Source organism: Mirounga leonina, unplaced genomic scaffold, assembly GCF_011800145.1.
Source record: "Mirounga leonina isolate KUSES-001 unplaced genomic scaffold, KU_Mleo_1.0 Mir_153, whole genome shotgun sequence".
NCBI lineage: Eukaryota > Metazoa > Chordata > Mammalia > Carnivora > Phocidae > Mirounga > Mirounga leonina.
The window spans coordinates 13,553,498-13,566,763 of record NW_023270387.1 but is presented as its reverse complement, the minus strand read 5'-3'; the positions used below and the strand labels follow the sequence as shown (position 1 = coordinate 13,566,763).

Below are 13,266 nucleotides of genomic sequence, written 5' to 3'. Positions count from 1 at the left end.
AGCTCCGTGAATTTTCACAGCACCCGGGGCAAGCAGACCCAGGGCAGGGAACACAACATTACAACCCCCCAGAGGACCTCCTCGTGCTTCTTCCGGTCACCACCCTACCCCTCCCCAGCCAGGATGACAACCATCCTGACTTCAGAGTAGTGTCGCCTCTTTTCACAGGTTATATAAGCGAAGTCGTACCGTTTATCTGGCTTCTCTTACTCAACATTGTTTTGAATTTGTGGATTTCATCCATACTGTTGTGCGTGGTTATAGATCATTCACTGTCATTTCTGTACGGGTTTCAGCCGCGTGTGTATATAGAATTGTTTTATCCAGTTTGTTGCCCATGGATAGGCATTTGGGTGGATTTCAGCTTGGAGCTGTTACATACGGTGCTGCTGCGTGCGTCTTCGCACGTGTCTCCTGGTGCTCGCGTGCATGCGTGCCTGTTGAGTGTGTACCCACGAGAGGAACCACCGAGCCATGGGGTCTGCCCAGGAGAATGCGCTGCCATCGTTGGGTGGTTGTGCCAGTTTTCCAATCAGCGTTTTAGCCATGCTGTCTGCCCTTTTCCCCTGTCCCCCGATCCTGCGCATGTGCACACACACACGTGCACTCTAAGTTCCCCACCATTCTGGACACCTGCTGTGCCTTTTCACAGCTCACACCTCCGCCTAGGCTGACCCCTGCCGTGGCATGCCCTTCATCCTCTGTCATACGCTGACTGCATCAGATGGCAACTAGCTATTCACTTCTCTGTCTCCTGCACTGGTCCGTAGGGCCCCTCGAGGACAGGGGCAGCATCTTTTCATCTCTGGGTCCCCAGCTGCCCGACACTGTGCCTGAAACATCACTGTCACTAAATACATGTTTGATGAATGAATTACCAGCAGCCTGGCAATTGTAAAGCCTTAGACACTGGGCAAGTTTCCCTTGGTAAATTGATGGGAGAGGGTACTCATTCCCGAGCTTGGCTTTGTGCAGTCATCTCCTCCTCTGCCAATGAAGCCTTTCAAAGGAGCGCTGCATCCTCATTAACTCAGGCTTAGGAGCCCCCAGTCAGCTGGCTGGGGACCTCTCTCCCAGGCCCCAGAACAGAGCTCCTGGTGCCCAGCCCCTGCTGGAGACCCCGGGCCATGTCCTCTCTCCTGGGGAGAGTCCCCATGGGACAGTGTCCCACCAGGGGCCAGCCACCTTGTGGGGTAGGGACTGCCTCAGTGAGGGACCCAGGGAGCTGACCACCACATGCGATTGTGTGATACTATCGCTTTGCACAAATATATTCCAAATTCCAAACAACTGCATTACAAATTCACTTACGGAAGAGCTCTAGGAGTGAGTGCTGGGGGTGAGGACACATGCACAGATATGACGGTACAAAACCGTGGATTTGAGTATGAGGTCAGAGGCAAGGCACATGGGTCTTAATGTGTGCATACGTACTTGAGTGTATGAACATGCATGTGTAGAATCCTCAGGCTAGAAGGAAACTGCATCTGGTGTAGGCTCCCAGGAGTGATGCCCCGGGGGCTGCCAGAGCTGCATTGAGTCCCTTCAGAAATTTTACCAAACATTGCCATACATTTGTTGTTTTTCTCAGATTATCAAAATATTGCCACTTTATTCTCAGAAATTCCATAAAATATAAAGGAATAGAGAAGAAAGCAAAAATTACTTGTACTCATTCCCTAGAGATAAACACTGGCAATGTTTTGGTATATAGCCTGCCAGTCTTTGATCTGTACATATATTATGGGGGGGCGTTAATAAAATGAAAATGAAATTTCACATAATGTCATATAATCTGTGTTTTTCAAGTAATATATGTAGGCACTTCCCCACCCCATCAAATACTCTTTTCAAACATGATGGTGAATGCCTGTATGTATATAATCCATTTAACCAGTACCCTCATTCTATATTTAATCTATTTTCAAGGGTTCAACATTATAAATAATCCTTCACTGAACATTCCTCATAAAAGTCTTTATGCCCATGTTTTATTATTTTCTTAGGGTAAATTTCCATAGGAATTCCTGAGGCACAAAGAGTATGGGTATTCTTAAGATACGCATACATGTTTGTAAATTATCCCTCAGAAAGCTGGAACCCAGTTATGCTTCCAGCAGCATTATAAGTATATTCTTGTTTCACATGCCCATGCTAATCCAAGGTATTATACATGTTTCATTTTTGCCAGTTGGATTTGAATAAAGGTGTCCTATTTTAGGTATATTCCTTTGATTACTAATTAGGTTGATTATTGTTATATGTATATTGGCTGGGGTTTTTTTTTTTTTTTTTTCATCTTTGGGTAATTGTCAATTCATATCCTTCATCCATTTTTCATTTGGGTTGTTCATGGTTTTTTCTTACAGGTCTGTCTGTGCTCTTTACATATAAGGAGAATAACCATTTTTTAATCATATTGGTTGCAGTTATTTGCTAGTTCACTGCTTGCCTTTTGGTACTATTTTTGGTGTGCCATAGGTTTTGTTTTTATAGAATTCAAATTTATGAATCATTTCTATTCATGATTTTTGCCTTCATTTTTATGATTAGCAATGTCTTTCTAATCACATTTCTATTGTCATAGTTTTGCCTTTTCCTTTTTAACCTTTGATCCACAGGGACTTTATTTGGGAGTATGGTTATGTGTTTTTAAAAATGATTTCAGGAGATTCTTGGGGAGTCCAGGTTAAAGGGAAAACCTCGGGATCTGGATGTGATGCTAACACCTTCGGTGGGAAGCCGAGCCTCTCCTGCCCTGTGCAGACACAAATGTCCACTCGGATACACACTGACACACAAGCAGGTCCACTCAGCTCTTCTCCTCGCATGCACATACACACCTCAATCCTCACAGACAAAAGAGCCAGGAGATGAACATGCCCCAGTTTACAAAGGACTCACCCACCCCTTGCCTCCTTTGTGCCTCTCTGTAACCACACAGGGTAGGCAGAGCTGTGTTGCTTTCTTAGTTCACAGGAAAGAAAACTGAGGTCCCAGGATCCTTGAGAAAGAAAGGTGTGTGACCTATGGGACAGGCACTTAGTAAGAAGGGGCAAGTGGGTGTTGAGGCCCCTATACCCACCTACCTCATGCACCTGTAGGAACTACAGATACACACAGTGTCCTGGGTGCTGGGGTCTGAAAAGACCTCCCAACGACAGGGCTCAGGGGGGTTCTGCACCTGTCCGCAGCAGGGACCTTCTGGGGTCAAGGCCAAGTCTCCATGAGGGAGGCAGGAGGAGGAGTTGGCCAGGGAGCTCTGTGTGTATTGAAGGGATGCCCGTGTCTCCTCCCTAACATTTGCCTACAGACAGCCTGGGGCCAGAAAGGATGTTTTCTCCTGTGAGAAGTCATTGGGCCCCTCAGCCCTCCCACGGGGCACAGAGAATGGCCCTCTGTGACCCTGTATCTGTCTGCAAGTCTGTCCCTCAGCATGTGCATGAATGCGTCTCCACGTCCATGTGCATGTGAGTGTGCACGTGAGCATGTGTGTGCAAGATCCTTGACTGCAGAGATAACTAATTATTAACTCCCTCTGGCCTCAGGGCCCCCCATCTGTTCCAGGGGGCTGCTCCCCTCCCTAGACTTCTGCCCTGATTTCAAAGAGGCCCTAGTGCTGTCCTCCTTTCCCTTCCCCGCGGCTGACCAAAAAATAAAATAAAATGAAAGTCCGCTCCATCCCACCTGGACCAGGGAAGGGGCTGACAGGAGGTCTGCAAACTAGCGCTTATCAAAAGCTCCTTCTCAAATTCATTTCAATATCTGAGCCTCTGGTTTCCAAGGCAACATAATCTTTTCATCAAAGCAACTGGTAAAACCACTGGGATCCGATATTGTTTTGTTGGCAACTTGTCAAAACTGTCATTTGGTTAAAAAAAAACTTACAGATTTATATAACCTACAAATATATAAGGTGATCTATACCACTAATAATCATTAATAAAGTGTTGCCCAGGGAAGCTCTCAGAGCTCCCTCTCCACCCCCCCCTCCCCCAGACGGTTTGCTCCCACAGAATGAAGGAGTGGTAATTAGACAGCGGGGCTGATACAGGCTGGGGGAGACTGTCTACAACCCTAATAAGGCAAATGCGGTAATTTAGCTTCTCCCCAGAGACTCCCTTTCCTCGGGGTCTTCCTGGGACCCTCCTTCCTCCGTTCTCCCTTCTCCTGACTCCCTCCATCACTCACCCGACACACTCACACTCCCTGGCCTGGAGCCGCAATTGCCAGCGTCTGGATCAGTCGAAGAGGTAAACTGAGGCTGACCCAGCAACACCCCAGAGCAGGCCCATGAGCCCCCGGAGCCAAGCCCGGTACAAAGTCTGCTCACTGTTGCTCCTAAACCAGAAAGGGCAAATGAGGCAGGATCCGACCTTCTCTTCCCATCCCCCCTGACCCCCCCCCCTCCACCGACTGGGCTACCCGCTCCTCTGAGCCCAGGTCCCCGAGGAAGGCTGGCGTTGGAGGCTGGAGGCCCAGAAGCTGGGTTCTTAGCACTCCTTTGCCTCTGTCCGGCAGGCTCCCAGCGAGTACGAGACGAGTCCGGAGCAGCTCTTCTACCGGATCGCCCACCTGAACCGTGGGCAGCAGTATTTGCTGTGGGTGGCTGCTGTCACCTCTGCTGGCCGGGGCAACAGCAGCGAGAAGGTCACCATTGAGCCCGCAGGCAAGGGTAAGCAGCCCGGGCCGAGCGGGAGAAGCCGCCAGAAGCCGCCTTCTAGAATGCTGGTTCTCCCCGAGGAGGGGCTGTCTCCCTCCACCCTCTCCGTGACCTGGCTGTGAGGAGCTGGCTGGCCACCTGCCTCCCTCCTGTATCCGCCAAGACTGGGCCTCTGCTGCCCCCTGACTCCCAGAAAGCCTCACAACAGGCTCCAGGCAGCACAGTTACCCAGAGGCGGAGGGCACGGAGCAGCGCCCCGGTCCCCCATGCCAAACTCCACTCCGAGGTTGAACAAAGGGGCATTAGCCCCACTCCCAGCCCACAGCAGAGCCTTTGTCCCAAGGCTCAGCATCTCCAGAGGGGGTGGCGGCGGGGGACACTGCTTACACGGAGCAGAGAGCCACAAAGGGATCTCCCCCACTGCCCCGTTTCAAAGGCTGGACACCTCGGGCAGAGGTGGTGCCCCTGACTGCTGATTCATTCGATCAACAGACATTGACAGAGGGCGCAGCTAGGAGGAGGCTCTGGGCTAGATGCTGCACACGGGTTGAAAAGAGTGTGTGTGTTCTTAGGGAATGCCCCACCGAATCCCTGGCCTGAGCAGAGGGGTGCCACGGGGGCATACACACCCCCACTTTACAGGGAATGACAGTGCTCAGGCCCCGACCCCACACCTAAGAGGCAGCCGTGCACAGCTCCTCGTCTGCCCTCTGCGCCAACCACGGGGCCAACCACAGGGCATGGCAGCTCGCCGCCACCAGCCGGGAGCTCCGTGTCCTCTACCTGGACTCCCAGCCTCCACGGAAAGGCCCCCTCCTTCCCAGGCCTGCCTCCTCCCACAGCCACCTGACTCTTGAGCCCTGGGGCCCAAGGACCAGGCTGAGGCTGCCTCAGCCCAGCCACCTTCTTGGTGTGTCAAGCTTCCTTTGCTGGGCACACAAGAGGCATCAGCCCTCCCTGCCACAGGCTCAGAGTCCGCTAGCGCTCGATGGAGGGCCTGCAGCGGGGCTCCCCTGCCCTGCCCGTGTTACTCCATTTTCCAGTTATGCACCCAGGCGGGGTCGGCACGGCCCGCAAACAGCATGGGGAGTGATGTGTGAGCTCTTCTGGCCCCAAGTCAGGCTCTTCCCGCCACCCTTCAGCATTTCTAACATCCCCAATCCCTCCTCCCCCAGGTGCCACCAACCCCTTCTCCTGGGCCCTTCCTTTCCAGAGAGAAGGGGCCTAGAACCTACCATGCGCCCAGGGTAGCTGGCGCTGGCCCAGAGACAGCGTGGGAGGGCCTGGGTGTCCTGGCAGAAGGCTGGCCCCTTCCCCTGTGGGCGGTCCACAGGACACGTCCCCAGAGGGCTTTGTACCTCCCGCAGCACGTCTCCACAGCTGCTTCTTCTGTCCTTACTGTAGCCCGGGGGTGGGGGGAGCACTGCTGTTCCCTCCCCCCCACCCCACTCACACACACACACAGACACAAACACACGCACTCACGCACGCACACACCCCGAGACACCAAGAGATTCAGGGAACTAACCCCAGCCACATGGAGGGACCAGGTCTGGAACTCTTGAGTGCTTGGTCGCTTGGTGGACTGAACACCTGTAACTCAGCCCAGAGATCTGTGAGGTACCTGGGAGGGTCACCTTCCCAAAGTACCCTGGACATCTTTGCCTGCCTTGCTTTTCACGGTGAGGCTTGTGCACCCCGGTGCTCTGAGTGGCTCCCATCACCCCTGGGGACGTTCCTGTCTCCACCGTGCCTGTCTGTGCTGCCACCTCTCTGTCCATCTACATTCCTGCTCCCGGCGACCTCAGTCACTGGGCGGCTGGCTCCCACGTCAGCATCTGCGGCCCAGCCACTTCTCTCATGCTCCAGAACATGTATTTCTGACTGCTTTCTAGCTACCCCATGTGGGTGAGCTCAGGGTCAGTGTGAGGCTAAGTATTCCGGTGTCTCCTGCCTACCCCGCTCCTCCCCCTCCTGCCCTTCTTCCTTCCCCCCTCCCCCGCTCCTCCTGTGTGTCTTGTCTCTGTGAGGGCACCACCACCCAGCCAGCATTATGCAGTCATCCTCACACCCCCTCTATCTCTTCCTCAAAGCCAGTCAGACCCCAAGTCCTGGCGGTTCCTCCCTGAGCCCCCAACCGCCTCCCCACTGCCGTATGTCACTTCCGGCCTGTTCTCTGGCTGCCATCTTGCTGCTGATCTGTGGGTCCTCCAGCAAACCATCCTCTGCCGGCTGCCAGGGCTTTATCCACAACTCTGCTTTGAACGTATCACTACTTGTAAGCCTCCAGTGGCTCCTCGTGACCTCAAGGGGAAGTCCATCCTCCTTGTTCTGCCAACGGAGCCCTCCATGCTTCTGCTCTTGCTCACCACCCGTCCCCCTTCATTCACCCTGGGCTTTGGTTGCCCCAGAGCATTTGCAGACCATCACACTTCCCATGTGCTTCAGGCCTCCAGGCCTCTATTCAGTGCTGTCACCTCTTCCCGCTATGCCTTTCCTTCCCTGCATAGTGAATTCCTTTTTAGCCTTCAAGATTCAGGGGCACCTAGGTGGCTCAGTCGGTTGAGCATCCGACTCTTGATTTCAGCTCGGGTCTTGATCTCAGGGTTGGTCGTGAGCTCAAGGCCCACATTGTGCCCCATGCTGGGTGTGGAGTCTACTTTAAAAAAAAGATTCAAGTCAAAGCTTCTAATTCCAGAAGCCTCCCCTGCCATCACCTCCACCACCACTGAACAGGCAGAGTCATTCCCCCTTCTCTGTGCTCCCACGGTGACGTGTACCTACCCCTACCATACTATTTTCACCTGTCATGATACTTTTTAAGTATCTGTCTCCCTTTTGGATGATGAGCAACTTGAGGACAGGGAACAGATCTTGTTCATTTTGTGAATCCTCAGAGCTTCCTCTGATACCTGTTCCACAACAGGTATTTGCTCAATGTTTGTTGAATCAGTGTCTCCCATCTGAAAGTGTCTGCACCCACCCCTGCCCCAAGTCCAAGGTGGAGGTCAGGGAGGAGATGGGGGACTTGAATTGTAAACTTGGAGAGCCCCAGGAAAGGCAGGCCAGTACAGTGTTGAGGGTAGAGGTGGGGTGGCCCTCATGCTCTCTTCCCTGCAGCCCCAGCAAAGATCATCTCATTTGGAGGCACCGTGACAACCCCCTGGATGAAAGATGTCCGACTGCCTTGCAATTCGGTGGGAGATCCAGCCCCTGCTGTGAAGTGGACCAAGGACAGGTGTGCGAGGGACCCCAGAGGGATGGGGACCCCAAAGATGGGTGTAGTAGAAGAGCCATGAAGAAAAGAATCAGGCGCCCCTCCCTTCCAGCTGACCAGAAGCCCTGCCGGGCACATGGCTCCTGCTCTCCCATGCAGGCCTGGCCTCCCTGGCTCCCCTCTGTTTGCTGCCAAAGATCTCCCTTCCCTGGGTGCTTGAAGAGGCCAGGGGGACCGACATCCCCCAGGAAGTGCTAGGTAAAACCCCAGTAGTCCCAGGCCCCCTAGCCAGCCTCCTCCTACTCCCAGCCCTGTTTGCCTGCAGTCCTGGGGGAGCCCCCAGGTGCTTACCATAACCTGTCTCTGCCCCCAACCCCTGCAGTGAAGACTCAGCCATCCCCGTGTCCATGGATGGGCACCGGCTCATCCATACCAATGGCACGCTGCTGCTGCGTGCTGTGAAGGCTGAGGACTCGGGCTACTACACCTGCACGGCCACCAACACTGGGGGCTTTGACACCATCATCGTCAACCTTCTGGTGCAAGGTAAGGCCCCAGAAGCCAGGGGCCTCCCCAGCCACCTGGGGGACAGACCCTTTGTGGAACAGAGGTGCCACGTGGACGAGGAGGCAGGAGGGATGGGGAGAATGAGCAGGAGCTGGGGAAGCACCAAGAGGGCGGGGAAGGCCAGGCCTGGGCCCTCAGCTGCAGCTGGGATAGCCCATGCTCCCATTATCGGGTGTTAACCCTTTGTGGTGAGGCCTGGTGGCTTTCCCCTCACAGTTCCCCCGGACCAGCCCCGCCTCACTGTCTCTAAAACCTCCGCTTCGTCCATCACCCTGACCTGGATTCCAGGTGACAATGGGGGCAGCTCCATCCGAGGTGAGAGGGGTCTGGATGAGGAGGGGGAAAGAGGGGAAGAAATTCTGGACCCAGTAGCCGGGCAAGGGCCTTACCCACTCCCACCACCTGTCCCCATAGTGCCCCAGAAGTGATGAGTGAGGGGCAATTCGGACCACAAGGAAGTTACCCAAGTGCCACAGACAGTTACCAGCCTCAGTATCTGGGTTTTAGAAGGCCCACCCCAGTTGCGGCTGGTGAGCTACGCAAACCTGAAGAAATCTGTTTTCTTCTCTCGGCCTCAGTTTCCAAATTTGTAACAGTAGACAAATGTACTAGATAGTTCTTCTCAATCATGAATATGCACATGAATCAGCAGGGGATCTTAAAGAAGGCAGATTCTGATTCCTGAGGTCTGGGGTGGGATCTGACAAGCTCCCAGGTGATGTAATCCTACTGTCAGGGACCGCACTGGGAGTAGCAGGCTCTAAATACTATCCCTTTTAAGCCTCAAGGCTCTGTTTTCCGCTCCCCTCTCCACCTTGGCTGCTAAAGAGAGAGCAGGAAAACTCCTTGCAGCTTTGTGTCCGATCTGCCTCTGCCCCACCCCCCACCACCAAAGGCCCCACTCTGCCCCTGCGGGGACCCCAGCGCCACGCCACCTGTTGGGGTGTCCCAGGCCCCGCCCTGCCTGCCCTGCCCGCCCTGAGCCAGGCAAACCTCCCGGGCAGGCTTCGTGCTGCAGTACTCGGTAGACAACAGCGAGGAATGGAAGGACGTGTTCATCAGCTCAGGCGAGCGGTCCTTCAAGCTGGACAGCCTCAAGTGTGGCACGTGGTACAAGGTGAAACTGGCAGCCAAGAACAGCGTGGGCTCCGGGCGCATCAGCGAGATCATCGAGGCCAAGACCCACGGGCGGGGTGAGGCCTGACGATGACCCAGTTCGGGAGAGATGGGCCCAGGATATGGGGATGGAAGGTGGCTGGGCTGGGGAAGGAGGGCGCAGGGGAGCGGGGACTGAAGGGAGAGCCTACTTCCCATCACTATAGATAGCACGCTGACCAATCACAGTAGGAGAAACAGGCCCCACCTCCCGGGTAGCAGATGATGGCAGCCTCTTCCTTCTTCCCTTATCTCTTGCCCTGCTGAGGCCTTCTCTCCACGTCCTTCCCTCTTCTCCCTCCTCCTCTGTCCCCTGGGGCATCCCTACTCCCATCCGTGCCCACCGCGGCTTCCCGGAGCCACTGCAGCCCGGCCTGGCCCAGGGGACTCCCCAGCGCAGAGGAATGAACCCTCCTCCTCGCAGTCTCTAACCTCGCTCTCTCCCTGTGGCCCCCCAGAGCCCTCCTTCAGCAAAGACCAGCACCTGTTCACGCACATCAACTCCACGCATGCTCGGCTTAACCTGCAGGGCTGGAACAACGGGGGCTGCCCGATCACAGCCATCGTGCTGGAGTACCGGCCCAAGGGCACCTGGGCCTGGCAGGGGCTGCGGGCCAACAGCTCCGGGGAGGTGTTTCTGACCGAGCTGCGCGAGGCCACGTGGTACGAGCTGCGCATGCGGGCTTGCAACAGCGCTGGCTGCGGCAACGAGACTGCGCAGTTCGCCACCCTGGACTATGACGGCAGTGAGTCGGAGAGGGCAGGAGGGCGGGAGGGGTGTCCCCAGGGAAGCTGGCAGAGAGGCGGACGCATAAAGAGAAGACAGACAAATCGAAAAACAGACAGGACTACCATGGAGGAAAAGGCTGGAGACAGGGAAGGAGCAAGCAAAGGGAGCAGCAGAGCGGTAGGGGGCAGGCAGATGGGCAGGTGCACCAGTGGCCCATACGGACTGATAGCCAAGCAAACCCCTCGCACTAAGTTAGAGGGTCTTTTGAAGGTGCAATCCTTGCTCTCGGCTGCTTCAGAGATACGAGACTGTAAGGCAGAGCGAGAGCTGAGGCCCCGCCCCCTGAGGCCCCGCCCCCAGAGGACGCGTCGCCCCCGAGGCCCCGCCCCCCGAGGCCCCTCTGCTAAAAAGGTCCATTAGCCAGGCTGGGATAGCCTGGGCTACAGGAATAGATAAACCCTGAACGCTGTAGCGCTTAACCCAATAAAGATTTGCTTCTTGCTCTCATGACATCTTGTGAGGGTTGGCTGCTCACCATTTTTTAACTCTGCCATCTTGAATGTGTAGCCTCCAAGGTCGCCAAGAAGAGAGAGATAGAAAAGTCACCCCAGTCTTAACTGCCTGGGCCAGGAGGTGAGGCTCATCACTTCTCTCCCCATTCTGTTGTCCAGAACTAGTTCCGTGGCTCTAATCTAATTGCCAGGAAGTCTGGGAGGGGTAGATGAACACACGGATTCTTGGTGAGCACTCACTGGTGTCTGCCACACGGGGCACTTCATACACATGCACACACTCACATACACACACGCACGTGTGTACACACACACCGAAGGCATATTGAAGGCTGAATTCATAGAGACCAGTTGTCACAAGGTAAAGTCAGTCTACCTATGTGTTAAGGAAACAGAATAAAAGTGGTATCAGATGGAGTTGGCCTCAAACAAGGAAGGCTTCATGAAGGAGATGGCTTTTCTGCGAGGCTTTGAAACAGGCACAGATCGGGCTTTGCAGAGGGCTATGTCAGCAGAATTTACTGCCTCCGTGCAGGCACCCAAGGTTAGCGGATCTCACCCATGGGCGAGGGAGCAGGGAGAAAATGCAGGGCGTGGAGTGGCTTTGTCCCCATGTGGGGACGAGACCCCGGGATGCCACTGCTCTGACTTCTCGCTATGATTCTCACTACCCCTCCCACTTTACAAGCTGGATGGCGGAATCTAAGCTCATTGGTCCACTCTCTAGAAATGAACACTGAACTCCAACAGGCAGGAGACTATCTCTGAGAGACTTCAGGATAATTCTAAAATAGGCTCGCGAAGTCATCAGTATCATAATGCAGTGTAAAAACTGCACGACTCTTCATGGCTGTCCTGATGTGACCAGAATTTGGAGGAGTAGAGGGAGAGGGTTGGGGCTCTGTGCCAGGAAGTGGAAGTCAGAATGAGAGCAAGGGCAGCAAGAGAGGTTCAAAGGCTACCCCATCCAGGGGACTCTGCCCAGACCCTACTCATAAGGGACATCTGACTCCCTTCTTCACCCCACCAGGTACCATCCCTCCCATCAAGTCTGCTCAAGGGGAGGGGGATGATGTGAAGAAGCTGTTCACCATCGGCTGCCCGGTCATCCTGGCCACTCTGGGGGTGGCACTGCTCTTCATCGTTCGCAAGAAGAGGAAGGAGAAGCGGCTGAAGCGTCTCCGAGGTAGGCGAGTTTCCTACGGGCTTCCCAGGAGGGAGTGTTGACCCTCAGCCACGTGGGCCACCTTTCATTGGCTCATGGGCACCATCTGGACAAGAGAAAGTGCCTGTGTCCCATTGAAGGGAGAGCTGCTACTCCAGCCTTCTGAAACTTTAGCTCATACTGCTTCTTCCTCTGTGCCCCCAAGACGCCTGACCTAACCAGGGCTGAATTTTAGAGGTATACCCTGGTAAAGCCATACTGGTTAAAATAGTTAAACATTCCCATGTTAGTTGATAAGTAGATGTTGCTCCCTTCCACCCTGGATGCTCCTTCTCTCTCACAGGGTCCCTGAGATTCTTCTAGAATCTGGCCACTAAAGCATAGACCTACAAGTGGTTGCTAAGACCTTGCTCAGTTTTGACCGTGTGGCTTCTATGACATGTCTGATGTTAAATATTTTGAATATCATCCTTGTTCCAATCTATGATACCATAGACTGGCATGAATGGGTCTGCTTTACCTTGATTTTCCCAGGGACTGGTACAGTGTCTGGCACCTAGTAGTTACTTAACAGATGTTCATTCACTCATGTGGAAAACATTTACTGAATATCTGCTGTATGTAGATACTGCCAGACATTGGAGATAGAAAGATGAACGAAGAAGGAACAGTCCATAGTCTTATGGAACATAGTCTAGTCCTCATAGAATTCACAGTTAAATGTGAGGAGTCAGGGAACAATAGTAGCACAGAATAGGAAATTACTAACACTGCCTAGGGTGTTTAGGAGTTGGGTGGATGGGTGGATGGATGATTGGATGGGTGGTTGGATGATTAATGGTACGGTTGGATGAAAAGATGTATAGAAAGACGGATGGATGGATGGATGGTTAAATGAAAGGTTGGATGGATAGGTGGTTGGATGGATAGATAGATGGAGGAGTGGTGGATGGATGGATTGATGTTTGAATGGATTAATGGTTGGATCAATGGGTAGGTGGATGGATGCATGCATATTTGAATGAATGGATAATAGATGATTGTATGAATGGGTAGATGGGTGGATAGTTGAATGGATGCTTGGATGGATGGATGGATGGAGGGATGGATGGATGGATGGATAATAAGATGGACATGGTTGTGTGGTTTTATGGACATATGGACAGGTGGTTGAATGAATGGTTGAATAGATGAATCAATAATTGGATGGATGGATGGATGGATGGATGGATGGATGGATGGATGGATGGATGGATG

The 13,266-nt window shown here is 53.7% G+C and overlaps 1 protein-coding gene across 1 annotated transcript in view; it reads left to right on the top strand.

Moving 5' to 3' along the window:
* DSCAML1 (DS cell adhesion molecule like 1) overlaps positions 1-13,266 on the top strand; it is a 321,326-nt gene that overhangs the window by 302,201 nt on the left and 5,859 nt on the right. Inside the window, exons 19-25 of the mRNA XM_035008726.1 lie at positions 4,522-4,675; positions 7,784-7,901; positions 8,263-8,426; positions 8,664-8,762; positions 9,452-9,640; positions 10,061-10,348; positions 11,875-12,030. Coding sequence (XP_034864617.1) covers positions 4,522-4,675; positions 7,784-7,901; positions 8,263-8,426; positions 8,664-8,762; positions 9,452-9,640; positions 10,061-10,348; positions 11,875-12,030 — 1,168 coding nt within the window. The remainder of the gene's footprint in view (positions 1-4,521; positions 4,676-7,783; positions 7,902-8,262; positions 8,427-8,663; positions 8,763-9,451; positions 9,641-10,060; positions 10,349-11,874; positions 12,031-13,266) is intronic.